This window comes from Neurospora tetraspora, assembly GCF_033439725.1.
Source record: "Neurospora tetraspora strain CBS 560.94 chromosome Unknown B0H65scaffold_3, whole genome shotgun sequence".
Classification (NCBI taxonomy): Eukaryota; Fungi; Ascomycota; class Sordariomycetes; order Sordariales; family Sordariaceae; genus Neurospora; species Neurospora tetraspora.
In genome coordinates, this window is record NW_026944385.1 from 949310 (window position 1) to 973517 (window position 24208).

Consider the following 24208-nt stretch of genomic DNA (forward strand, 5'->3'; position numbering starts at 1 on the left):
AAGAATTGAATTATTCTAAGAAGTTGGAAGAATTCTATTAGAGGAACCCGGACTGCCCAAAGGTAAAGGACTACTTAATGAGAAAGTAAAGAAGTTCGCCGAATCTAAAGACGATTAATTTATAAATATAAAGGAAATAAATATTTCCGGTAGTTATTCTTCGATTAATAATTTAAATTTATATTTAATTACTCGCTCCTCCTCCTCTAGAACTTCTAATTCAACTATACTACGTAAAAATAATTTTCAACCCTACAAAGCTAAATCCTACTATTACCGCTCTAAATCTAATAATTATACTACTTACGTTTTTAAATCCTTTTACTAAATATCGAATTGCTTTAAACGCTCCTTAATATTTTATAAAAACGTAATTTTTATTTACTATATATAATTATACTCCGTAGAAATACAGGCTACTATTATTAGGTTAAAAAGCGTATATATATTAGTAAAGAAGAACCTATATTTAATATTAGTATTGAAATTTTCGTAAGGATATATATAATAAATATATTTGCTATATTTTATATTATCGGAAAACTTTCTATAAAAAAGATTGCGTTTAGTATAATATAAGTAAGGTATTACGAAGATTCCGAATTTTTCAATATTAAAAAGTAATATCCGATATTTGGACTTTGATTTAGACGGACGTTTTAAAACGTAGGAGGACGATATAGCGAAGGATAATAAAAAAGAATAATTTATTATATCTAAATTAGGAAAGGTAATATTAGAATATAAGAATAGATAAATGCCTAAAATAGCCTAACGAACTATCGAGGACGTTAAGGAAGGGAAGTATTATATTACGAATTTAAATAAATATACGGAATAATTAGGCCTTTAAAAGTATAAACGGATAGAAGAGGCTAGGCTATATAATTATAAATTAAAGTAGGCTTATAGATAAATTGAATTTATAGTAAGTAGAAGTAAATTAAGTTTATAAAGGTAAATTAGGCTTACGAAAATGAATTAAGCTTACAAATAATAGAGTAAATTAGGATTATAATAATAAATTAGGCTTATTAGACTATAGAATAATACTAGAGGGTATAGAGTATAAAGGACGATTAGAGAATTCAAATTATTAAATCGTTCGATAATAGTTAATTAATCTTTTTTACCGAGATTAGTATTACGATTATATTTATTATAAACCTTTTGGCTTCACCGAACGACTCTAATAGTTTACTACCTTCAGCTATCTTATTTAGGAAGATCAGACTGCCGTTCGTCACAATACTAGGTTAACTATATTTATTAGCGTTAAAGGATAATCGGCCCCGAGCTTCGCTTTATTCGTTTTTATTACTTATATTTATAATTTCTTAGCCTCTTTCTACCGGCCCTAATTTTAAAGCGTCGACGCTAAATTAATTATATTCGTTAGCGTCGAAGGATAATCGGCCCCGAATTTAACTTTACTGATCTTTATTACTTATATAAATAATTTTTTAATTTTCTCCTACCAGCTTTAATTCCTATATATCGACGCTAAATTGGCTATACCCTTTAACGTCGAGGGATAATCGGCTCCGAATTTCACTTTATTCGTTTTTATTACTTATATAAATAATTTTTTAAGCTCCTCTTACCGGCTTTAATTTTTATATATCGACGTTAGGTTAGCTATATTCGTTAATGTATTAAGATAATTAGCTCCGAATTTTACTTCATTCGTTTCTATTATTTATATTTCCAATTTCTCAGCCTCTTCCTATTAACTTTAATTCTTATACGTCAACGTTAAGTTGGTTATATTTATTAGCGTATTAAAATAATCGGCCCCGAACTTCGCTTTACGAATTTTTATTATTTGTATAAATAGCTTTTCGGCTACTTTCTATGGTCCTATATTTCAAAATACTAATATAAATAATAATACACTTTCGAGAATCGCTATATTATTTTTTCCTAATTTCCTTTCGCGTACTTTCTTCGCTTCGTTTAATATTTACTGTCACGGCGCTGGCGGACTACTACACCACTAGGCTATGTTCCAAAAGGATACAAGTAACCGAAGCTGGCAATTCGGTTGCTCAAGTGGTCTTATGTAGTTGTCCCGAAAGAGGCACCCGGGTGCATTCCGTGACATTAGGCTCCTATATTTACTTTACTGAAGCCCTCTCTAAAATCTTTAAAGAAAAGGATAAAAATCGGTGGGCTTAAGAACGCCTAATTTATTTTCGATAAATTAAATTTACTTTAGCCTATACCATACTCTTTAAATAAAATACCCTTTAGAGTAATATTAACAACGACGGGCTAATATAATTATTTTATAACAGCTTTAAGAATAGAATTAAGGACGAATTCTATAAAGAGGATAGGCTTAAATTTATTAATATTTATATAAATAAAGCTATCCGTATTAACGATCGATAATTTTAGTGGGAATAAGAAAAGAAAGGAAGAACGACTACCTTCGTTCTGCTTAAATCTAATAATATTAATACCAAGAAAAAGAAAATTTAGGGAATTTACTTTTTAGGAACTACTTATTTTAAACCTATAGAAATCGACGCCGCTTAAGTTAATGAGGGTAAACGTAATTTCTTATAAGTTAAATATTTTAATTATAAGAAGAAGGGGTATATGAAGAAAAATTACTACGCCCCTAAGTAATTAAAATAAAGAAAGGCGGAAATTGCTATAATAGAAGGAATTAGGGTAATTAAAATCGTTAGTACCGAATACGGCTAAAATAATTTACAGGATGTTATAAATAGGGTTATAAATTATAATTTAAAAGTATAATAAAACGCTGACGGCGGACCCGATTAGGAAAATCCTAAATAGGAGGATTTATAGGAGGAAGAATTACCCTATATATAAACGTATAAAGTATTAACGTAGGAAAAAAATAATAATATCGCTACTATTAATTAAACCCTTTCTATAATTGTATATATAATATATATTATTCTTCCTCTAATACCCTTTTTAATATTTAAAATTGAAAAAACTAATATTCAGAACGTTATCAATTTATATTAATATAGCCCCCCGAATAATTTCGCTGCTAAATATTAGATAGACCTTTTAGAGTATTATCGTTAAAAAAGTTAGGAGAACGAAAAGTAGGACGATTTTTAAAAGAAGCGAACGGTCGTTATCGAAAGGAAATTATAAATTTTTTAGGAAAATATTCCGAAACCGGTAGGAGTTTATTAATTAATCGAAACAAATACGATTTAAATATACCTTCTCTACTATTTATATTACTGAATATTATAATTCTAATATATTATAAAGAATTACTACGAATATTACGGAAAGAAGCGGGATAATCACTTTTAGCCTATTAGAAGACTAAACGTTTAAAAATAACTTAAATTAATTATTTATACTTTTAACCGGAGTAGCTCTCAAATTATATTTATTATCGATAAATAATTTATATTTAATTTACGTCCCTTCAGAAAATAGGACGAATAATTACTACTTAGGAAATTCGCAACCCGCCTATGCAATATCTATATTTATATAAGATAGGGAAACTCTAATTACTATTAGAAATAACATCAGTGGCTGCTCTATACCTTATGGGAGATGCATCTCCCGCGTTGGCTCCTGTGGTGGGTTAATAGCTTCCTATCATCGAGGAAGGGCTCCCTCTTCTTCGACGGCGAGCTTTCCCCACAGTACGACATTACATCAGGGGTACCACAGGGATCCCCCCTCTCACCAATTCTCTTCCTCCTCTTTATTACACCGTTGTACACCAAGCTGAGGACGATTCCGAACGCCATCACCGTCGGGTTCGCCGATGACACTAACATCCTGGCGGTAGCTAAGACAACCGAGGAGAACTGCAGAACCCTCCAGGCTGCCTGGGGGGTCTGCGCTGAGTGGGCAGCGGAAAGAGGGATGGAGTTCGAAGCTAGTAAGACGGAACTGATGCATTTTACCCGAACAAGGAAACCGCGGGAGGAGACCCTCCAAATAGGAGATACAATCCTCAAACCGACGGAGTCTACAAGGTTCTTAGGCGTCTGGCTGGACCGGAAACTCAACTACAAGGCTCACGCCCAAGGCGTGAAGAAAAAGATGGCTACACAAACCTTCGCACTAACGCGATTGGCGGCTAAGACATGGGGCTGTTCGTTCGAACGCGCCCGAGAAATCTACACGAAGGTTATCCGGAGCACGATAGCATACGGCGCATCAGCGTACCATCAACCGACAGAATTGTACGGAAAACCTAGGGGAATCGCAACGGGGCTAGCGAAGCACCAAACTAAGTGCCTAAGAGTCGTAGCAGGGGCGTACAAGGCGACCCCGGTACGGAGCCTAGAGACCGAGACGTACTGCCCGCCGATCGACCTCTACCTCAACAAGAGGGTTAGGGCGTTCGAAGAGCGAGTGGCGCGTACGGACCAGGCGAAGTTCGTAAGAGGGACGGCTGCCTGGGTAGCTAGCTGCATCCAGGTAGGGTCCCGACGACGGGCTCCCCCTCCCAAGGACCTACCGGAGAGCGGTGCGGCTAAGGCCCGGTGGGCTGAGGATTGGGCACCTACCGCAGACCTAATAGGGGAGAATGCACCAGAAGACGCGCAGCAGCAGAACGGGCCATCGGCCAAGGATAGGGAACGGTGGCTGGAGAAGGCAATGAGAAGGGAGTGGGTTGCCAGGTGGGAAATTCAGATGGCAGCCGCCATGTCGAAGTCGGGGAGACGCTACCGGTTGACGATCGCTGAGCTGCATCCAAAATTCGATGGAACGTCGATAAGGAGACACATGGTCGGCCGCAGGAGGAGGAGGCGACGGGGGGAGGGCGAGGGCGAGGACCCTCGTCCCCTCTCTAAAGCCAAGAGCTCACTATTAGTCCAAGCACGAACGGAGGTAATCGGACTCAGGTCCTTCCTCTTCCAGAGGAAGGTCCTGGACGTGGAAACGCCATACTGTTCCTGCGGAACGGGCAGGGAAACCTTCGCGCACCTGGTGTACGAATGTCTGTGGACAGTCGACCAGTGGGCGAGAGCGGGAGAATGGCCACAGGACCTTGAGCAACTGGCTTCGTACTTGGACAATGGGGAGCAGGCTAACCGCCTCCTCAGCTGGGCGCTACGACTGGGACGACTCCGCGAATACCGCCTAGCGGTCGAGTTGGAAGAGGAAGAAGTCGGCGGAGCCGGCCTTTGGGAATAACACACACGGGTGTGTGTTAGACGTTATTATTCACCGGACGGTGGGTGAGCACCGTTACGGTAGGCAGCGTAGGAGCCGGTCTTACGGCCGGGCAAGGGGCGGAGGTTTTCACCCGGCGGACACGGTCTGAACGGTTTTCCCTTCGAGATTAGGTGAAGGACCTCATGCCTTCGAGCGCTTTGTAAATTACTACTAGCATAGGGAATAAGACTCATAACATATTAGAAATAACATTTAGTATCCGATTGCTTTATTTATATAAAATAGAAAACCGAAATTTGTAAAGCGGAAATCGATTATTATATCCATTAAATTAACGTAATTAAAAGTATAGAGGACTAAAGAGCTATATATTTAATATAATTATAGGAACATAATTCGCTAGATGAATTCGAATTTAAGGAAGAGGACGCTTTTAATAATTATTATTAGGAATTAAGAAATAGTTTAGGGCCTTTAAAGAGGCCCGACAAAAATTAAATTTTTAAATAAAGAAAATTATCTAATAATATAGCCGCCAGAAGAATAAAATCTAAAACTTTGTAATATTTATAGAGGTTATAATTATAGAAGAAAAGAAGGAGGATTAGTAATTTAAAATTATAACTTATTAGAAGGACTATTAAATTTTCATACTAATATATTCCGGAATTTAATTAAATTTTATTTTACTTAAATTCGTTAATTAATTAAAAATTCCCTAAAAAAGGAAGAAAGCCCTTTTCGTAGTAAAAGGACCCTTCGAAATATAAAGTGTAAAAAGGGAAATATTACTATTCCTTATTATAATAAAAGGAAAGATAGTCGAAATTAGTTTCGATATTATCGATATAGGGCTATTTAAAAATATAATTCTAAAGTACTAATAATATATTATATACAACTCCGATATTAATTAGAAGGAAGGTTTGTATTTAGATGTTTTCAAGCCATATGGCTTGTTTTGCGGCGAGGAAGTATCACAAGATTAGCCTGTGATGGGTGCAGCACGTGATGCCCTGCCTCAGGCAGGTCATCACAGTCAGACTGTGTCTGACTGGCGTACGTTGTGCGTGCCTAGCCATGCCCTCTATATAAGGCCTGGCCGGCACACCACTTCCTTCCTCCTCTCCCCGTACAACTACACATATCCATATCCATACCCAACGTCGAGTCCACCCGTGATACTTACCCAATTTAACTATATATTCGTCGTTAACCCCGTCCAAATAACCCCTAAATTCTTCACCGCCAATTCTTTTAAATAATTAACTGTCTCCTTTTTAACGACCATATATAACAATTTTTTAATAACAGGGTACGAAATCTTACTAAGCCGGGTATTAAAGCCAAATTTAAACGGGATAAAACGTTTTATACCAGCGGCGATAGCCGTATCCGCTAGAATATTCTAATTACTAGCCTCTAAGGTAGCGATAGTGCAAACTACAGTATTTTAATTAAAAAGAGTATTAATTAAGGATTCGAACGAAGTAAGGTCGGCTTTATTAATTTGGACTTTAATAAAGAATATAAATATTAAAGATTTACAAATAATAACTAAAATAGTAAATCCGGTAGAGAGAAGGGCTTAGGTAATAGGGGTACCAAGGTTGCCGGAGGCCTATTAAAGGTGTTAGTTTAACGTATTTGGTTAATAAATTGTATTAGGAGATTTTATACCGATAATGGCAACGTTTTTAATAACTATAGCTAATAAAAGTCGTTTAATGAGGGCCGATTGAGAGCTAAGGCTCTTTTAAAGGGTAAAGATAATAAACGACTAGTATAACCCCGTTTTTATATTTCTTAGTCGACTACAATTTTACGTTATACGGTTATTTCTCTAGGCAACCAACGCTATTAATGTAACCTCAAAGTGCAAGCTCTGCCGTGCTAGTGCCAACTTAGCCTACTACCGTCTATAAAACGCACTCAAAAGCGGCCGCCGTACTAACCGCATATCGAGAGTTAGTACATCAACTGCATTCAGGAGTAGGCAAACCGAGCCTCGATAAAACACCTTAGAAATACTCGACGATTATAAATTAGGAGCTAGGAGTTGGGACTTTCTAAAGTAAGTGTTTGTAACATTCAATGCTATAATATTAATAACTTTTATATATCCAATTCCTAAAGCTTATTTTCTTCCTCCTACTACTCTTTAATTTTCGCTCTATTTAACCCAAACTAAGCCTACACAATTATATACTTAAAAATAGCGATCGATTCAAAACAAAATAAATTCTTTTTTTTATTATTTTATTTTATTTTATATAAATAACTATGGTTTTGTATGATTACTTACCCGTTTTATTTTATTTTGTATATTTTACATTGGGTAAATTATTTTTCCAGGCTCTGGAATATACGTAGATATATACTTTTATTAGCCGTATCGGCACTATTATATGATAAAAACGTCCGGATAAAATATATAATAATAGGAAATACAATATATAATAATAAGAAGCATTACAATAGATAATTTACAAGTCTCCTTCTTCTAAACGACTTAAATTTACCCCTTTTAAACGACCCTATAATTTTAAATTTAATAATCTATTAATTATATTATCGTTTAATCTATACTACTATAATAATAGAAATAATCTAATTAAATTAAATACCTTTTCGTACTCGTTAAATATAAATAGGATTAATAAATAATTAAATATCATTATCGCTAAGCGAAGGTATCTACCCTTATTCTAAACCTATTAAATTAGTAGATTAGCTACCAGTTAGGGGTCCTTTTTTAAATACTATTAAAACTCCTCCTCGAAGCCGGGTTGTAATACTAGTATTAAATAGTAATTTAGACTTATTAACCTGTATAGATTATCGTCCTTTTATAATAATAATAGTAACGAGGAGGGGAGCTCAGTAGTAGCGGTAGCGGTAGTATTATAAGTAAATTTATAGTATTAATATTCTTTGTAATAAATAATCTTAATATTATTAACGATTTTATTAGCTTCGAATTTAGAAATATTCTTCTCAATTTATTTCCTTCTATAGCCGGGGTAAAAGACTATAGCACTCTAATATGACGTCGATTTGCTTATAAAATCCCTATATTTTTAAAGCTTAGTAATCGCCTAGTCGATATTGTACCAGATAAAGAAGTAACTAGTAATAAAAAAATAAAGAAGGGGAGAAAGTTTAATTTAACGGCCGCTACTAATACAAATTTAACTACTAGCGGTAGTAGTACGTTAGGTACTAAATTGACCGCTAAATTAGTTACTAAATTAGTTATTAATTATATATAGAATACGAGATAAATTGGTAGGAGCTTGATTATTAATAAGAGGAAAGGAGACTGCTAGTAAGTAATTACGTTGTAATAAATTAAGTAAATTTATATTATACTTAACTAAATAACGTAATAGATTTCTAGCGCAGCGAGGTCGCTAATTACCTTCGTTAAAAGAAAGTAAATAGTAAAATAGGTCGAAAGTATCTTCTTTCTCCCCTTCCTCCTCTTTATTAAAATTCTAATCCGCTATTTCTTTATCGCTATTATTATTACCGTCGCCCGCTGCAATCTGTTTATTGTAAAAGTCCTACTAATATTCGAAATCTTTTAATATTTAATAGAAGGTAGTAAAAACTATAGGGAAATAAAGCTTACGTTATTCGAAAATTTTAGTTGTTTTCTTAAATAGTTTGAAGAAACGAACGATATAAGTAAATATATCCTAATCTTTTTTCGTTAATATATTTTCTATTAGAATATGTTTATTAATATTTAGTTAGTGTAAATTCTAGTAGTAATATATATTAACGACTAATCGTAAATCGATAGCGTATTGAATTATAAAATAAACCGAATTCTATTTAATATTATTATTATTAGTAAAAATAATCGAATTAACGTTGGGCTCGAGAAAAATATCGTTATATTTTTTCTTTTTAATATTTGTCAACTTATTTTTTACAATTTTTTCAAATTGTTCCTTACGCTAGGGAGAGCGATGAATAAATATACCTATATTTCGATATTTACTAATAGTACTCCGGTTTTTTTACTCTTTAATAATAGCCTCCTCCTTTAGTAAAGTAAAGCAATTTCCTTCTCGAATTATAATACGAGATTCCCCTTTAAGAAGTACTTTAATAATAAAATTAAGGATATAATTAAAATAGTATAATTATAATCGAAATTTCAATTAGTCGAACTTATAATTATTAGTTAGGAAATTATTATTAGAGTAGAGTTTATTTATTAAAAAGTTTATATAAATATTATTAGAATTGATATTATTGTAATTAAAATAACCGATATACGATTGGGTTTGGATTTGGCTATAGTTAGTTTCGGTTAACCCTTATTAATTAAATATATTATATATTTCGGACCCGATATTTATATTACTATATCCCATCTTAATACGGTAAATACCGAGTAAATAATTATATAAGACCCGGATTTTATTAATATAATAAATATATATATTTAAAAGGGTATAGTTATTATTAGAAGTCTAAAAGTCGAAGGTAATATACTTCTTAAATAGAATTTTAAATAATTTACTCTAAATAGTTATAAATTAAAGTAAATACTTGTAGTCGATCTACTTTTTAATCGTTATTCTATTTTGCGGTAATAATTTTATTGTTAAATTAAAATTAAAAAAATAAAAAAATTAGTAGAAAATTAGATTAGAAATAGCGGCGAAGAGTATATTGTAATTTACTATTTACGTAAATAGTAGGTCCTTAAAAGTATTTACAACCGGCTTTGTAATAGAAATATAGCCAAATTCGTAAGCTACTATAATCTATTTTAATACAACTTAGGAAGTAGTCCTCTAACGCTTAATAAGCGGAATTTTTACCTTTTTATCGATTTCGTAAGTATCTTTGAGGTAATCGATAGCGCTATTAGTAGAATTACCGGTATAAATAGTATTACAATTATTATATAATCAAATTTAGTTAATAATTTTATAGTTACTATTATTATCGATCTATCATTTAATAAACTAAATATTATACTTACTAATTAATTATATATAGAGTTTCTTTTTATTTAATTAGGATTCGATAATATATTCCCCATTCTTATATTTAATTCAAGGAAATTCATTAATTTAAAACGGTAATTAAATAAAAATAATAAATTAATTTAGTACTTTATAATAATAGTAATTATTAAATAAAATAATATATTTTATTAATTGGTATACGAACTATTTATCTAATACGAGAAAAAATATTAGTAGTATAGGCTTTAAGAAGGTTAAAACTAGTTATAGGAGGAGGAGGAGGAGTAATTGGGGGCGCTATATTAATATTGTTAGTAGGCGGGGTGGATTCGGCTATATTATTACTATTACTATAGAAGTAGGGGAGTAGGGGGGAAAGAAAGAAAGAAAAATAGTAAAATATTTCAATAGAATAAAGAAAGGGAGGGTGATTTATATTATTATATTATAATATAGGGTAGTTTGTAGATTTATAATACTATAAGAGAGATTATTAGGATTTATATAAATCGATTAATAGGGAGGCTAATACGACAAATCCCCTGCAATTCTATAATAATTACTTTAATAAGCTACCGGGAATAGAGTTTTTATAGCTCGTTTAAATGCCCTCAAACTTAGGTTTAGGATATGCGATTGACCGGTTTGAATGGGTAAAAACTACCCCTTTTAATATTTAGAGCTATGGATTGAGGATTTTGAATATTTTGTTAAAACCGAGCCAACCCGTTTTACCTGGTTTATTGCTGTTTTGTTTTGTTTTATTTTGTGAGATTTTATTTTGTTTTGTTTATTTTGTTTTGAATCGATCGCTGCTTGAAAGTGTAGTTTTGAACTCTTCAGGAAGCGCTCGGCAAGTTTCCATTTCCTCAGGCAGTCTATTATACCATTCCGCATCATATACTTCCCAGTCGATATCTTCTCAGAGAACTTCGCTTGAGAGGGAAGGATTCCCGTTCGTTTCATTTCTTAATATTTTGATCGTTCCTATCTTATCGGCCATTGTCTTATCCTTATCTTCTTATCGGCCTTATAAGTCACCGTGAATGGCTTTCCGTTTAGGAAAGGCCAAGCCTGCCCTTAAAAACTCACCACGGTCACTGGTGGCCAAGCGGCTAGTGGGTATGGATAAACGTTTTGTGCCACCTATAAACGATTCTTCATTAGACTTGTTATATATAACGCCCCCCCCCCGCCTTTTCTTTTTCTTTTTCTTTTGGCTGGTCTGGTACAAAGTCAAAGGTTTTGGTCACACGAGGATTCGAATACGATTTTGAAGGTAAAGAATTACTTCGTTAACTATAAAGCTACTAAGCCAAATAGTTATGTTAAAGAGAATAAGGTAGCTTTTTAGGTTATAAAGGAGAGGCGCGATGTTGGGGAGGAAGGTAGGCAGGATGGACTTTGAAAAACTGAAAAAGTTTCTCACTTTTTTTTTTTTTTTGTCTTGGAGGGTGGGGGGGGGAGGCGGGTCCCCACCCAAGTCCATGTTAGCAACCCCCTGTGTTATGCTTAGCGCCTTCAACTTCTGGATGTCCTAACGTCGAAGTAACATTGGAAGTTGAGGATGTACTTGCAAGACACTGGCTGTCCTAAATCATATCTTCCCGCTACGGAAGGCCTTGGTCTCGAGCTGTCTCCCAGTGTTTTTCTCGGACATACAAATCACACTTGCAAACAGACTGCTTACCGAGCACCGGTGCCGTCACGGTCCCGGATGCCGATTAGGACTATTTTTTTCACAGAACCCAAAACGAACACGCCGAGATTGTGCGGTATCATTCATTACGCTATTACAGTAAAGATCCCTGCAGTTGCAACTAAAGCCGGCAGCCCAATTTCTTTGCAAAAGGGGGGGTTTTGCAATAGAGGGAGCAAATGCACAGACCACTCTAATGCCTTCTGGCCACTGGGCGAAGGCGACCAGAGCGAAAAAGTGGGCCGCCAGACCCCCAGTATACGGGTATAAATGCCGCGCCCACCCAAATCAGACCCCTGCTTTTGCAAATCCGGCCTTAAGCGGTTGCAATTTGCAGTTTGCAGTCTTTCCCACCAGAGGGAATGCGGGCAGCCAGAATCTTTAGCAAAAGGGGGGGTTTTTGCAAAAGGAGGGGGTTGCAACTGCAGGGGTCTTTACTGTACATAGTAAGCGAAGTGTGCTGTAGGTTGCAGGTGATACTGTGCCTGAAAAAGCTTGTTCGGCACGGCCCGTATGCAACCAAAACGGCTGGCTCCGCGTTCTCCCCGCTGTCCCTGGTTCCACTTAAGCGGGGCCGAAGCAGCCATCGCCAAAACACAAATACCACCATCCTCCTACATCACCTGGACAGCGTGCCTTCCAGTCGAACGTCGGAGACCTAGGGTACATGTCCACTCGCCACACTTCAAGTTCCGCTTTCCAGGGTCCTCTTCATGTGTTCCTACTTGACACACAGTTCGTCTCTCATTTCTCATTTCTCAACTCCACGACGATACGGTAGCTGCATACCCTCCTCAGTATGTCCACAACACTCTCCATCCCGCAAGCTGCCCTGGACATGGGTATCGAGCTGGACTTCATCAGTGATCCGGAGGACTGGTCCGACTTCGGCCTGATGGATCTCAATGAGGAGTCATCGACACCGGAGGAGGCCGCAGCGCTGCGCGAGTTCGTACAGGCCTACAACACCCCAAACGCCCTGGACGCGGAAGAGACAGCTCGCAAGCTCATGTCGCTCAATGAGGACCATGTGCCATGCGATGGCGACTGGGACAAGGGCGAGCGAATTGCCTATCTGCTATGGGATGTTGGTATTGAAATGGCACAGCATCAGGTCGCTATCCTGGTACTTGTCGACGCTGCTATGGCCCTTCCCCGCCTAGATGCGACGCCTGAGCAGGAAGTCCGGTTTGGGGCGGAGAAGTTGGAGCGGTGGAGGACAATGGAGGACTTTTGGGATGTCTGGGAAACCAGATGGATAAGTATGATATACCCATTCTAACACCCCACGGCTCACCCAACACTCGACTAACAAACCGCGACAGGATATTATGAATGGCGGTATCACCGGCGTAGTCCGGACACGGAATATCCCGCCTACCCACGTGCCAATGCATTCGTGGCCCATCATCTTATGCTGCATCCTCCCGACTTTTACTACACCTCTGAACTAAGTACAGCCTTCGCCCGGATGACGATGACCCTTGAAAAGGGGTATGGCCTTGATGATGGTATCGCCCTCGGCTCGTGCGAAGCCCAAGCTGCCGTGCTTAAGATCGCTACCGACATTCATGGCATGATCCCATTCCTGGTGATAGCGGGGGATATAATGTACCGATATACCGACAGAGATCTGATATCTCGGAGGTTCGCAGAGGCACATCAAGAAAACCATCAGCACAACACAAGCGAGTATTGGCTGTGGTTGTGGTCAAGTAGTTCCGAAAGATCCCTGTGGAAGGAAGAGAAAGGCGACGGACATGAATGGCTAACGCGGGAGAGGTGGGCTTTTTGGAAGAAAAGGTTGTTATGGATGTCAGAGCAAACCGAGCTCAAGCAGCGGACTCGGGACGAGGCGATCATGCTTGTGCAGGTGATGACGGAGATCGAGGGTCGAGGGGCGTAAACACCAGGGAACGTATCACACTAGAGGTACATCGAGGTCACGGAGACACAGTGAACCTCAACGAGCAGGATGCATGATCGCTTTCCCATTGAGGTTGGTGCCTTGTCGCTGTCGGTCGTTCAGGGCAGGCAGCAAAAACAGATTCGGTTCTACAACCCAAACAAGTAAGACCGCCTTGCTTGAGACTTATGATACCAGCCATGTATGCGCGAACAAAATTCTAATCCAACATTCACAGCAGTAGTGGCGGAAAGTAACATGGTCCGGTTAGAATTTGCCGTCACAACACTACCTACCTACTTCGGTATGGTCCACTCTCTCCCCCCTGGTACGGTGGCCCAAGTTTGTGCTAGGCCCGTTATCCAAAATCTGGAAGAAGAAAATTCCTTCCCAGCTGCAGGGACTAGGCACGCACCGGAGGGTAGCATCCGAAACTTCAAATGTCAAATGCGACACCATCAACCACCTGATGTCAACACAGGTTCATCCGGCTTTCATTAATGAATCCATGAAGCAATGAAGCAATGAAGCAATGAAGCAATGAAGCAATGAAGTAATGAAGCAATGAAGCAATGAAGCAATGAAGCAACGAGACCACGAAGTTGCTAAAACTCTAGGTAACAATACAAATGGACCTTGGCTCGAGCCTGGAAGAGTGCCATGTCTTCTCCAAATTTTGAGTTGGGGTAGGGTAGCAGTGCAAATGGATCCTTCCCCTTGTCCTCACTACTCAAAAAAAGGGAGGGGAAGGAAGAAGGAAAAGAGGGAGGAAAAGAAGAGAAAGAGAAAAAAAGGAGGAGAGAAGGACTAAAAAAGAAGAGAGAGAGGGGAGAGAGAAAGGGGGAGAGAGAGAACTTGGGAAAGTCAGAGGCCAAAGTTGGTGTTGGTGTTTACGTGTACCTTACTTGTAGGTTGGTGACGGTCTTAGCGGTGTTGTAAGTGTACTATGCAGTAGTAGAGGCGTAGATGTAAAATGGCTGTCAGGTGAAGCCAGTTGGAAGCTCGGACCAGTTTTATGTCGGGCCTAAGACAAGGCCACCGTACCTCCCTGGTCGAACTTAACCCGGACATGCGACTCGGGACACTGTCCGTCGTGCATGTCACAGACAAGTACATTTTGTCCAGGCGGATGCGACTGTGTCCTAGTTAAAAACTCAAAATGCGTTCAATGCAGGAACCCATTGCACCATCCGCTCCCCACACAACCATACTGAATGATATCGCAAGGGTGGTATCGCCCGGACATCGACCGCTTTTCACTTCAGCTAAGCCTGCTACCATCCTCAGAAGCGTGACTGGACTAACAGACCTTGAGGTTTTGCACAGTGTCTGCTATTTTTCGGACATCGTAACTTGGACAGGTTAGAGAACCTTCACCTTCCCACAATCGACTCGCAAGAATGCGAAGACCGAGTGCCATATCGGTCCTTAACCCTTTCAATGTCACAACAGTGACTACCTACCAAATCCTACAATACACCTTGAAGCTCCGACATCCACCCGGACATTTTGTCCCACGCCGTTTCCGGAGAACCCAACCACACCGGAAGACTTCGGTAGGTAGCTACTAGCCGTGTAGGTAGAAGGCACCGAGGCAGCATGGTAGTAGTTGTCATACCAGTTACCTACCTACCTACTTCGAGCAGCGTGACCGGAAGGAAAGAGAGAACTCCACCACCTCACAAACGTCGTGAACAATGGAACCCATGCAAAGCACCTCGACAGTCTTACGAGTATTCCAGTCCCCAATGCCGAAACTCCGGCCAGAAGAGCTGTCAAGGTGGGTAGGTAGTATCATTGTCCTAGACAGAGGTGCTCTCTCGCGGTCCACTCCAGTCCGTCGCTCTCTTGGTGTGGTCTGGTCACATCCACAACCGCCGCTTGCATACATGGAGTTTAGACACCACACATACGCGCCGAGGAGATTTCCGTGTGGATCTGAAGGTGGTAGGTAACAGGAGAAGAAAAATTTGACAGCAGGGTTGAACCGTAGAGATAGGTACGTTTATAAAAGGGCCCGGAACGGCCAGTCAGTCGACCATGATTTTGAGACGTCCAGCATCCTCTTCTTCTTTTTCTTCGCCACACCCAGTGGTGAACAGCAACCGCTGCGATGAGGGCATCACTTTTTCTCTCTACAGCCGCAGCCCTGCTTGGGGCTTGCGGGGTGTCAGCAAGATCCGTGTTTGCACACTTTATGGTAGGTTATTTCCCTGGGATAGTGGAATGGTAGTAAGGCTAACTGAGCTCATTGCACATGCAGGTTGGGAACGCCGCCAACTACGCTTCAAACGACTGGAAAAAAGATATCAGCTTGGCCCGAGAGGCTCAGATTGATGCCTTTGCTCTCAACATTGCCTAGAAGGAGCCCAATATCGCATCCTCCCTGCCCACGGCCTTTTCGGCGGCCGCTGCCATGGGATTTGATCTGTTCTTCTCCTTTGATTATGCTGGCAATGGCGCATGGCCCAAGGACGAGGTTGATTCCTTGCTTGCCAAGTATGCGGCTCATTCAGCATATTTCAAGTATAACGGCAAGTCCCTTGTCTCGACCTTCGAGGGTCCAGACAGCGCCGATGACTGGATCGACCTCAAGAATGATCACAACGTCTTTTTCATTCCGGATTGGTCATTGGGGGCCAAAGAGGCCTTGAAAAGAGGCGGTGGCGTTGCCGACGGCTTATTCAGCTGGGCAGCCTGGCCCTGGGGAGCTCAAGACATGGACACTTACACCGACGCGTCATATTTGGAGTACCTGAACGGCAAGCCTTACATGATGCCCATATCACCTTGGTTCTTTACCAACCTTCCCGGCTACAACAAGAACTGGCTTTGGAGAGGTGACAGTCTCTGGTACGACCGCTGGGTGCAAGCATCATATAACAAGACAAGCGCCGATTTGATTGACAATACCCAGTTTGTGGAGATCATCTCATGTGAGCACACTTACATACCTACCTCTACCTTTTCTAGTAGCACCAAAAGAAAACGCGCTTCGAGAACTATGCGCTGATGCAACGTTTTTAACAGGGAATGACTACGGCGAGTCCCATTACATTGGTCCTCTTTACGACAAAGGCATGGAGGCATTCACCATTGGCAAAGGCCCTAGCAACTTCGCCAAAGATATGCCGCACGACGGATGGCGCCTCTTTCTGCCGTATGTGATCAGCCTTTTCGTCAGTGGGAGATGTCGTTTGGCGCTGCGAAGAACAAGTACCTTGATAATTTGATGCCGGTGATGGGAGCGCCCTTTGGGCCGCTGTTTGAGCTTGAGTGTGGGCCATGGCGATGAGAATGGGGAGGAGAGCGAGGCCCTAGTTATGTGTCCGGGGAAGAGTCTCGAGATGGAGTGACGTGCCGTGCGAGGAATGGATGGCTACGAGCGTGCAGGAATGGGATCCACTAGTGCCGACCAATCGTTAAGCGTCATGGTCATTGTGAGGCCCACAGTTTTCATCCAATAGACGGGCCCGTTGCCTTTGGCTCCGCCGCCTAGAGCTGAACAATGCGGGCCGCTGCGTTGTCACTTGTGCAACCTCCGCTTTCAACCTTCTGGACCCACTTCCCGATTCTTGCTGTATTTCGTGCAATCAGACATGCAGCCGTCGACTCTGTTTGTTTTCCACTTGCCACTTCCCGATTGGCCTTTTGAGAGATCGTTTGAGTTGTCGGATTAGCCCATTGTGTTGTTGTTGTTTGTTTGTTTGCTTGTTGTCTGTGTTCCGGCGAAAAAGTGAGTGGCCGAGCAGAAGATATCTCTCCTCCTTCGTCCTCCTTCTTACACAGAAGTCCTCACAACTATGATAAGCGTCGTAACACTGAGCGGCTCGACCGACAAAAAGGCTTGGCACCCTTGTCGCTAAATTTTTTGCTTCACTCTTTTCACGTCAACACCATCTCCGCATCCGCCCCACCTTCCAAAGGCCGCAGCCGTGGCCGGCCTCTCCGCACGCATCAACCAGGTAGCGCGCGGCCTAGACCCGATGACGGCCCGACACCTCTTTACCGCCGGCTTCCTGCCTACCCTAACATACTGTGCAGCCGCCCTCTTCCCTGGCCACACGCGAATCGGACGCAGGGGCGGACAAGTGTCCACCAACATCAAGACCGCGCTCGACGAGATCGAGACAGCAGCATCGAAGGCTCTCCGAAAAACAATGTCGGTCTGGCGCACAGTCCCCAAGCTTGTCCCTTTCTGGTTGGCCGGCATCGCCCCACCCGAAATCATCAGACGAGAAACGGCCCGGGCCGCGGCAGGGCTCGCCACCCTCCCGGCCCACCACCCGCTAACCCAACGCTTGCGCACGCCCCCACCGCGCGGCTGGTCCCATCTCCACTCCCTCACCGAGTCCCAAGCCCCCCCGGATGAAAACACACCGGAGGAAACGTGGCTCCCCCGCCTCCCCGGCCTCCGGAGATGGCTCGCCCCCGACTCGGCAGATAACGGATTGGAGACGATTGTGTATGACCTCCTCCGTTGTGCAAAACATGATGATGAAACGAAAGAATCAATGGGAACGAGAAGGGAAGAGAAACACTACCGAGAACTGACATCTTCGTCCTACAACAAAAAGTCTTGGCGCCAAGTGTTAGTGTTAACGCTTGGTTGCCCGCAAAATCCCTAACACCACCTAAATCGCCGTTTTCACGGTCGATATTCCAACAACCACAACTATAAAATGTCTACGCCTTCGCCCTCTGGGGCCCCCAAACCACCGCCGCCGGCTATAATACCGGTTACTCCTCTGCCGGACCCCATTTTCGTCCAGCCCCCGCCCTCCACGACGGCGCAGTCGGCCAAAAGAGCCCGGACTGCGGACGAGGAAGTCCGTCACGCCCACACTACTACCACTGCCTGACGGATTTCTACCACTGCCTCACCGATGTGGCACGTCTCATGCCCTACGGGAGGCGGAAGTAGACGTTAAAAATAACAACAACAACAACAACAAAAAAAAAGCTGTTCTTGAAGCTTCTCAGAGGCAGCCTTGCTCTCCTCGGCAGAGACTCTCCTACCCCTGTAGCCGAACCAGGCAAAGAAGCTAAGGCCTCCGAGCCCGATCTTCTCGATCTGGTCCTTAAGTTCCTTTTGCTTATCCGTAAATTCCTCGCCCTTAACGGTCGACCAATGCTTGCCAACAGCCTTCTCCTCTTCCCAGACGGCATTGACCAAGCCGAGCAGGCCACTCGTTAGGTCCTTGCCCTTCTTCCACTTGATGTTCACCGGCTCGCTCACCAAACCCGTCCAGCCGCCCTTGCTTCTGCGCGACCAGAACTTCTTCTCCAGCACCTTGTCCTCGAAGTACTCGTTTTCGGCGAATTCGAAGCGGAAGAGGACGCTACGAGGGTCTCCGGAGCCACCATTCTCGATTTCGAAATGGGAAATGGAGAACGAGGTGAGGGACGAGAGCAAAAGGGCGGAGTCTTGTGGTTGGATGTACTCGTCAATGTCTTGCGGTGCTTGCTCGAAAACCAAGGGCCAGAAGTTGGGGATCTGGGCTACGACCTTCTCGCGCTTCTCGTAGAGTGGGCGGGACAGCTGGACCTGCTGGCGGACTTCCAGATGAGACAAGTTAGTGATGAGTGATACTCAAACACAAGTACACGACAAAAATGACGATAAGATGGGGAACACGAAAAGCAGGCTTACTGATCTCGGTCTCAACATCCTCGAACTCGTTCTCGAGGTCGCGCAATTCCTCGTACGTAACGGAGGTTTCTGCCGGGGAAGCCATGTTTGCTGGGTCGTGCGTGAAGTTTGACGCGAGGTGTTCAGAGAAGTCACGGCCACCAAGAAGATGTAGGAGAGAACACGTGAAGAAGTCGTGCCTCAAGACGGAATAGAAGTTGCAGTTACTTTCCGTCGATCGCCTAGTCCTGTTTCATGCTTCGGCAGGCACGTCGGGTTCTGTGGCACGAGCGAGTACCTTTGCGGTTCACTGTGGGTTGTTGTTGTTATTTTTAACGTCTACTTCCGCCTCCCGAAGGGCATGAGACGTGCGCAAGCTACCTAGATACCAGAAATTGGCCCAAATCCTCCTTCTATAACCCCTACAAAGTAGAGCGCAAACCACGGCTTATTGCCTTTACTTGTGCATCGCCCCCGAAAAGAGATACCTTAATTAGGGGCCCCAATTCAGCATTCGCTGTCGGGTTGAGCCCTCGTCCTGTCCGTGCCCTAGGGCGCGGACTCCCACAAATTCCGTAGCTAATTTTGAGGGATAGAGGTCAACGCTGTTGGAGGGAAACCACAAGGGGAAAAAAAAACCCCAAAATTGGTCCGCCGTCCTCCTTTAGTTGATAAAGAGAGAGGATTGAGGAAGATTTGACGATTAGAATGCGGCCCAGGCCGTTTTAGGTCCGGCAAGCGGCGTCCTAAGGTAGAGTTTTCGAGGTGGTTGTTATCTGTCGTAGCTTTCCGTCGTTGGGCCTGTCGTCGGAAGCCCAGTAGATAGTATTGTCCTCGGCGCCCCTTTATCTTCCTCAAGTAGTGAATCTCGAAGAGCTCGGCTTCAAAGCTACCGGCGTTGTCGAATACGGAGGTCAACTCTCCAGAATCCCTCCGTCGTTGTCGAAATGGAGGGTTAGACCATTGTTAGCCCGAAGGCACCCAAAAGCACCAAAAAAAGGGTAGTTCTTGGCTTAGCCACTTAACAACCGACTAACAGTGGGTGCCAAGAAAAACTTTTTCGGGGGAGAGTTGTGCGGTTCACTGTGGGGTTGCAGAGGGCAGTAGGTCAGAATTAGCTTTGTTGAGGTGGACGGGCTCAACCCAACTTGACTGGTTGGGAGAATGGGTTTGTAGATAAAAATACACTTTTCAATTAGGCTCTTTTGTTGAGTTCTTTTTGTCACTCGCTTACTTTTGGTCTGAATTGTAAGTTACTGTTGCCTTTTCACTCTTTTACCCCCGAATTCCCGTCAATCTTGGCCCGCCCAGTATATCAAAATGAGAAACACCCACCAGACTCTCAAGAGAGCGGCGAGTCTCTACAGCACTTCCCAGTTAAAATACAGCGCCTCATCTACTCTGCGATCCCAATCCCGCCTTTTACACGCTCAATTCCGCTCACTCTCGTCGGCTGCAGGCTCCCAGGTGGTGAACAGCCTGGCACCAAACAAGTACCAAAAGCCGGACTCGTTCGCTGGCCGGAACAGTCTCCTACAGGCTACCATTGCAGCAGACGCGCCCAGGAATGACTGGACAAAGGAGGAGATCCGAGAAATATACCAAACTCCGCTGATGGAATTGGTCTACTCGGCTGTAAGGCGCACCAGAAGAAGATAGGAAACACAAAACATTTACCAAGTAGCCTAACACTCACCTCTCCAGTCAACCCTCCACCGACGATTCTTTGACCCCGCCAGCGTCCAGCTCTGCACGCTCATGAACATCAAGACAGGTGGATGCTCAGAAGACTGCTCCTACTGCGCCCAGTCGATCCGGTACAAGACGGGTGTAAAGGCAACAAAGATATCATCCGTCGATGAGGTCCTCCAGGCTGCCAAAATCGCAAAAGAAAATGGATCGACTCGGTTCTGCATGGGGGCCGCCTGGAGGGACATGCGAGGCCGCAAGACGAACCTTAAGAACATCAAAGCGATGGTGAGAGGGGTGAGGGAGCTCGGGATGGAGGCCTGCGTCACTCTAGGGATGATTGACGGAAACCAAGCGGCGGAACTGCGCGATGCCGGACTCACTGCATACAACCACAACGTCGACACCTCCCGGGAGTACTATCCAAACGTCATCACAACCCGGACCTACGACGAACGACTCAAGACAATCAACAACGTCCGCCAGGCCGGAATCCACGTCTGCTCGGGTGGAATCCTCGGCCTCGGTGAAGATGACGCGGACCGTGTGAGCTTCCTATACACCGTTGCAACGATGGAAAGCCACCCGGAGAGCTTCCCAATCAACGCTCTCGTCCCCATCAAGGGAACCCCACTTGGAGACGCCAGCGCCGCCAAATCTGAAACCGGGGAGCCGGAATCGACCGTAACCTTCCACGATACCGTCCGGATGGTGGCCACTGCACGGCTTGTTCTGCCAGGCTCGGTGATTCGGCTTGCGGCAGGGAGAATCAATTTGACAGAGTCCGAGCAGGTTCTTTGCTTTATGGCTGGAGCAAATGCAATCTTTACAGGAGAAAAGATGCTGACTACACCGTGCAGTGGATGGGACGAGGACAAGGCCATGTTTGACCGGTGGGGTCTCCGGCCGATGCTTCCAGACGAGCTGCACGGATCAGAGAAGAGGCAGCATGCTGGCACCGAAGTCGGCCTCGAGCAGGAGCGTGCTGATGCTGTGAGAATGGTGCCTTCGTCTGCCTGAGCAGCCGAGCCGGCCAGGCTGATTTTGGTGCCCGCAGGCATGTGCAGAACCCTTATTAGCCGCTGGCGAGGGTTTGTGATGAGCAGAATACCAGATCGACGCCGGAGAACAGTGCTGGTGATCTTCGGGAAGCCTTTGCTGGAGGTCGGCGGGGGGCATGATCTCGGCTATGTATGACGTGATTAAGGCTGCACTGGTCCTGGGGCGGGGGGATGAGCTGGAGGAGAGCGAGTGACTAAAGAGGACCCTTCACTATCAACCGGAGTAGTTTCAAGCGGACTCGATTAGATATATTTTATCTTTTATTTTGTGCGGATTGATTTGAAAAAGGAGTTTTAATTTTGATTGACATATTCTGTGGTATTCCGATAGATACGTAGAGGTACCTGACGACTTCGTACGACTGCTCGCAACTGCTAGATGAGCTGTAGGACGGGATATAGAGTGCGGTTGGTGATGCTGACGGTGCCTTCTGGCTCTTGAGGTATCGTAATGGGGGTTGTGTTTAAAGCGGAAGGAGCTCCCCATGAGGGCATCTCTTCTTGCAAGGAAAGCACTTTACTTAGCTCCTCCCACGAATCTTTTTCGCTTCCCCTCTTCGTCTGCTCTTTCGAATTCCTCTTGTTCAAGCTGCCTTGAACACTGCACACTTACACTTTCCAACCATCTCTCAATCTCACTTCGAACCGTCCGACCTCGCGACTACGCGCTGATTGGGCCGCCCTGAATTGGTTAATCTGACAAATCTTTGACCGACAACGGCCAACATCGACTCAAGGGCTCTTCCCAACTCTCAGCACCTTAAAGTAGTACCTGTAGCAACCTACTTGGATAGTATGCGAGATTCAAGCTTATCACATTTGCGTGAAGGGAATACGGCGGGATGTTAGGATCTTATCAAGGTATGGCATCTATCCAACCTTACCTTATCGACGTCCCGTATATTCATCTTCTTAGCGCCGCCTCCCCACTCACCGTACTGCCTCCGTCCGAACGATATGGATATGGGAGGTGGTTGTTCAGTTTTTTGAACCTACCACGTGATTAAAAGACCCGTTTCATATCCTTCCCACTCCCATAGATAAGCAGACATATCGCCTGACTAGTAGTTGGGTCGGTGACGACCAGCGAATCCCAGGTGTTGTATGTTTTTTTTTTTTTTTTTTTTTTTTTTTTTGGGGGTGCGATCCCTTTTGCCAAGTGGTTCCTCTTCTTGTGGTCTTTCTTCTTGAAGTTCTTGGGTTCTTTTTTGTTTGAAGAGATGGGACATGAGTGTCTGTATCGGTTTATTGGGGGGAAGGTGAGAGAGGATGTAGATACGTACAGTGGGTGGGAGTCACACTGCACGGGCCATTGGAGTTTTGTCTTTCTGTTGTCGGGTGGGTTCATATCCCCACCCCTCCCTTGTCTTGTCGTGTGGGTCCATGCCCTCACACCCTTCCTGTATTTTAGCCCTCCACACTTCTTTTCCCTTTCTACTCTAGCCTTCTCTCCATAGCACACACACATCTACACATCGTTTTACCCTCTACTCCAAGACGTTCTCCTTCCCTTCAATCACCGAAAGATGTCGTCGTTGCTCGACGCCATTAGGAGAAATCGTTAAGAAGAAAAAATGACGCTCGCCTGGTTCTCGGTGAAAAGGGACACTCGCCGTCGCCTCAACAACACCATCTCAAATAAAGACAAACGAAAAGTTGAATAGACGTGTCGCATCGAAGAGTTCGGAGCTGTATAGTGGATATCAAATCATCCTTGCTTGGCGCCAAGCAGATGCTGCTGAGTGTCGACATGTCGATAGGTCACCATATCTCCCGCATTTCTCCACGGTGTGAGAGCGCAGCTCGAAGATAGACTAGAGAAATAGACGTTTACTAATGACGCAGACGCCCTCGCTACACTTTTGAGGCCCTCATCGATCATCCACACGATACTCTCATCTGGAACCGAGTCGACGAAGCCATCATCAACTCCAGACCGTCCCCAGAAATACGAGCCTCTTCTATCCACCAAAACCCAATGGTTGCGCAACAAGATCCCGGACTATAGCAGCCAAGCTTGGAAGGAAACTCTCGGTTGCCCTCCGCCATCCGCAGCAAAGACGACCCCGTTCCACCAGTCACGCCTTC

General features: G+C 43.3%; 6 protein-coding genes across 6 annotated transcripts; 5 read left to right on the plus strand and 1 right to left on the minus strand.

Annotated features, from left to right (window-relative positions):
• Positions 1-12421: 12421 nt before the first annotated feature.
• Positions 12422-13738, plus strand: B0H65DRAFT_521720 (uncharacterized protein; the record flags this gene model as incomplete). The annotated part of the gene is made up of 2 exons (XM_062828759.1): positions 12422-13094; positions 13158-13738. The coding sequence occupies exons 1-2, from the start codon at positions 12632-12634 to the stop codon at positions 13736-13738; spliced, it is 1044 nt and encodes a 347-aa protein (XP_062682660.1). The 5' UTR covers positions 12422-12631.
• Positions 13739-16009: 2271 nt separating this feature from the next.
• Positions 16010-17044, plus strand: B0H65DRAFT_151442 (glycoside hydrolase). The gene is made up of 2 exons (XM_062821082.1): positions 16010-16674; positions 16769-17044. The coding sequence occupies exons 1-2, from the start codon at positions 16155-16157 to the stop codon at positions 16969-16971; spliced, it is 723 nt and encodes a 240-aa protein (XP_062682661.1). The 5' UTR covers positions 16010-16154; the 3' UTR covers positions 16972-17044.
• A 430-nt stretch (positions 17045-17474) lies between these two features.
• Positions 17475-18515, plus strand: B0H65DRAFT_151455 (uncharacterized protein). The gene has a single exon (XM_062821083.1). It carries the CDS (start codon positions 17725-17727, stop codon positions 18364-18366), a length of 642 nt encoding a protein of 213 aa, XP_062682662.1. The 5' UTR covers positions 17475-17724; the 3' UTR covers positions 18367-18515.
• B0H65DRAFT_460866 (uncharacterized protein) lies at positions 18414-18679 on the plus strand. Its single transcript, XM_062826562.1, has one exon. It carries the CDS (start codon positions 18421-18423, stop codon positions 18598-18600), a length of 180 nt encoding a protein of 59 aa, XP_062682663.1. The 5' UTR covers positions 18414-18420; the 3' UTR covers positions 18601-18679.
• B0H65DRAFT_521725 (nucleosome assembly protein) lies at positions 18608-19624 on the minus strand. Its single transcript, XM_062828760.1, has 2 exons — positions 19392-19624; positions 18608-19297 (listed from the first exon to the last, which is right to left on the minus strand). The coding sequence occupies exons 1-2, from the start codon at positions 19474-19476 to the stop codon at positions 18666-18668; spliced, it is 717 nt and encodes a 238-aa protein (XP_062682664.1). The 5' UTR covers positions 19477-19624; the 3' UTR covers positions 18608-18665.
• A 986-nt stretch (positions 19625-20610) lies between these two features.
• On the plus strand, positions 20611-22423 carry B0H65DRAFT_460871 (biotin synthase). The gene is made up of 2 exons (XM_062826563.1): positions 20611-21005; positions 21075-22423. Exons 1-2 carry the CDS (start codon positions 20691-20693, stop codon positions 22077-22079), a joined length of 1320 nt encoding a protein of 439 aa, XP_062682665.1. The 5' UTR covers positions 20611-20690; the 3' UTR covers positions 22080-22423.
• The last annotated feature ends 1785 nt before the right edge of the window (positions 22424-24208 follow it).

What these genes read in the sequence shown, in the direction of transcription:
- B0H65DRAFT_521725 (XM_062828760.1), bottom strand. Translation starts at nt 19,476, where the DNA reads ATGGCTTCCCCGGCAGAAACCTCCGTTACGTACGAGGAATTGCGCGAC. An exon ending in GGATGTTGAGACCGAGATCA is followed by an intron (nt 19,298 to 19,391) that starts GTAAGCCTGCTT and finishes CTCATCTGGAAG; the next exon opens with TCCGCCAGCAGGTCCAGCTG.
- B0H65DRAFT_151442 (XM_062821082.1), top strand. Translation starts at nt 16,155, where the DNA reads ATGGGATTTGATCTGTTCTTCTCCTTTGATTATGCTGGCAATGGCGCA. An exon ending in GTTTGTGGAGATCATCTCAT is followed by an intron (nt 16,675 to 16,768) that starts GTGAGCACACTT and finishes CGTTTTTAACAG; the next exon opens with GGAATGACTACGGCGAGTCC.
- B0H65DRAFT_151455 (XM_062821083.1), top strand. Translation starts at nt 17,725, where the DNA reads ATGACGGCCCGACACCTCTTTACCGCCGGCTTCCTGCCTACCCTAACA.
- B0H65DRAFT_460871 (XM_062826563.1), top strand. Translation starts at nt 20,691, where the DNA reads ATGAGAAACACCCACCAGACTCTCAAGAGAGCGGCGAGTCTCTACAGC. An exon ending in TGGAATTGGTCTACTCGGCT is followed by an intron (nt 21,006 to 21,074) that starts GTAAGGCGCACC and finishes TCACCTCTCCAG; the next exon opens with TCAACCCTCCACCGACGATT.
- B0H65DRAFT_460866 (XM_062826562.1), top strand. Translation starts at nt 18,421, where the DNA reads ATGTCTACGCCTTCGCCCTCTGGGGCCCCCAAACCACCGCCGCCGGCT.